The sequence below is a fragment of the Platichthys flesus genome, chromosome 4 (assembly GCF_949316205.1).
Source record: "Platichthys flesus chromosome 4, fPlaFle2.1, whole genome shotgun sequence".
NCBI classification, from domain to species: Eukaryota; Metazoa; Chordata; class Actinopteri; order Pleuronectiformes; family Pleuronectidae; genus Platichthys; species Platichthys flesus.
This window is the reverse complement of record NC_084948.1, coordinates 21,950,423-21,952,904: the sequence shown is the minus strand read 5'-3', so window position 1 is coordinate 21,952,904 and position 2,482 is coordinate 21,950,423. Positions and strand designations below refer to the sequence as shown.

Below are 2,482 nucleotides of genomic sequence, written 5' to 3'. Positions count from 1 at the left end.
TATAGCTACTGTTGCCTATCAGGTGTGTTGTTGGTTAATGTCATCGCTCGTGACTCTGTGGTTAGTTACTGTTCATATGACGTTGTGTTATAGTTGCCGATATAAAGCCCTCACACACAGCTTCTGCTCAGAAGCACAGTGCTCAGCTTAACACCTTCACTCCAGGGATGGTTTGGTAAACTGGGTCTTATGCTCTTATGTCTACTTCTAATTATTTCTCCATGTACAATGTACTAAAATAATGTGTATTGTGTTTGATACCTGTTGATTCAAATAGAGATCATCCCCTGTTGAGTTGTGCATCTGGTTTTAGAGCTGAATGAAGTGTGGCAGTGTCTGAAGGCTTTTTACATTTGGTTGTGAAAGACAGAAAAATGGCTGCTAACATCACCACAGAGTACAGGATGAATGATGAGAGAATGTTGATTCAGGTAATCGTCGTCCTCTTTCTCTGCATTAACCTTCTGCTAATTACAACCTTTTTCTCCAAGGAGGTCTTCTACACCACCATGCGCTACGTCTTATTTGCTGTCACACTAATGTCTGACTGTATGTTTTTATTCGTGACTGACATCTTACTCATTTTAAATTACTCTCGGTATACAATACAAATGTGGTGTTGCCTTATTTTGTATATCATTTCGTCTCTGTGCATGGTTGTGACACCGGTCACTCTGACGGCAATGACCCTAGAACGCTACGTGGCTATTTGCCTGCCGCTGCGTCACGCAGAGCTGTGCTCCCCACGCAGCACTCTGCACGGCATCCTCATCATCCACAGCCTCAGCTCTCTGCCCTTCATGGTTTTTCTCTCCATCTTCTTAGCATTAGCCTCCTCTGCCTCCTACACCCAGGTCAGAATATGCACTTTGGATATCTTCATCATCCACACGTGGCTGGGTCACTTCATGTTTGCCATTAATCAGTTTTACTTCCTGATCATGTGCAGCACAATCGTGTTTTCCTATGTGAAGATAATGAGAGTGGCCAAAGCTGCATCAGGAGAGGACAAAAAGTCCACATGGAGAGGACTCAGAACTGTGGGGCTTCACGCTTTTCAGCTGCTCCTGTGTCTCATCCAGCTGTGGTGTCCTTTCGTAGAAACTGCTGTGTTTACAATCAATCTCGAGTTATCTATCAAGGTCAGGTTCTTTAATTACATTACTTTTATTCTTGCTCCAAGGTGTCTGTCTCCTCTCATATATGGCCTCAGGGATGAAATGTTTTTTCATGCCCTGAAAAAATTAGCTCTCTGTGGTTTGCGTAAGAAACACTGATCAGATTTGTATCGATGAACAAATTGCCATGATGTTATAGTGTGAAATGTTTTTGTTTTTTAGTTGAGCCTCTGGCTTGATTTATATGGTTATTTTTTAATTAAAAAAAAGAGTAAATGAAAAATTCAGTCGGATAAGACAATGAAAATGTTGATTGATTAACATCCAATCCCACTACTTGTATTTTTGCAGACAATATTTGCAAACATTGTATTAAACTCAGACCGCAATCAATCCTGTCTGTCATTAACCTGACATTATAGAGAGAATTATAAAAACATCAAACAGGCCTGGTGTGATATTTACAGAGTGACTGTCTATAAACCTCATAAATGAACAGGGAGAGCGTGGCCTAGGGGATAGAGCGGGTGCTCTGCAACAAGAAGGTTGCCGGTTCGAATTCCACTCTATCCCATCTGCATGCCTAAGTGTCCTTGGCAAGATACTGAACCCCTAGATGGCCCCTCATAAAAAATGATGAGTGTTCTAAAAATGTAAGTCGCTTTGGATAAAAGCGTCAGCTAAATGACATGTAATGTAATGTAATGTAACTAGCCTCTGCCCGCTGGCCAATGGCCACCTGCCAGATTGAATCCTCCTCGTCTTTAGTCAGTTTACCAGTGATGTCACGTATTTTCTTTGCAGAGCATTGCGTTTGTGCACAGTCTGTTCACAAATAGAGAGAATGTGCACAGTTTACATTTGAATCAAGCACCAATTATTTTTTAACTGTCGTTGATAAATTCAGACTTTTCTTTGAATTTCCACTGTCATGTATTGGAAGTGAAAGCCAAAGTCACAGAGATCTTCATTCTGAAATCAAACAACAACTCTCAAAACTGCTTATCTATCAATTAAATAAGTGTGGAATTATATATAGTTATAAATATTGGTGTTTTTGGGGTGACGTATAGACTCGACCCTCACCTGCTCTGCTTTCAACCCCTGAAATATTGTAAGTTTAGAAACTGACAGATATTAGTTTATATATATACACATAAAACAAAACATGTAAACATATATAGGACTTCAAGCAGGAAAAAACTGTTGAGCATAGGATGAAGACTTACTTTTGAATACTTAGTGATGGCATCTATGAGAGCTAAGGTGGCCTGTGAAAGAAAAGTGATTGAACTGTCTGTAACCAGAGATGCTGCTCGTCTGGTTTAATTACAGACTCATTTTATTTCAGGTTTTCATCGCAC

The 2,482-nt window shown here is 40.1% G+C and overlaps 1 protein-coding gene across 1 annotated transcript; it reads left to right on the top strand.

Moving 5' to 3' along the window:
- Window positions 1-404: 404 nt before the first annotated feature.
- LOC133952042 (odorant receptor 131-2-like) lies at window positions 405-1,277 on the top strand. The gene has a single exon (XM_062386317.1). The coding sequence runs from the start codon at window positions 405-407 to the stop codon at window positions 1,275-1,277; it is 873 nt and encodes a 290-aa protein (XP_062242301.1).
- The last annotated feature ends 1,205 nt before the right edge of the window (window positions 1,278-2,482 follow it).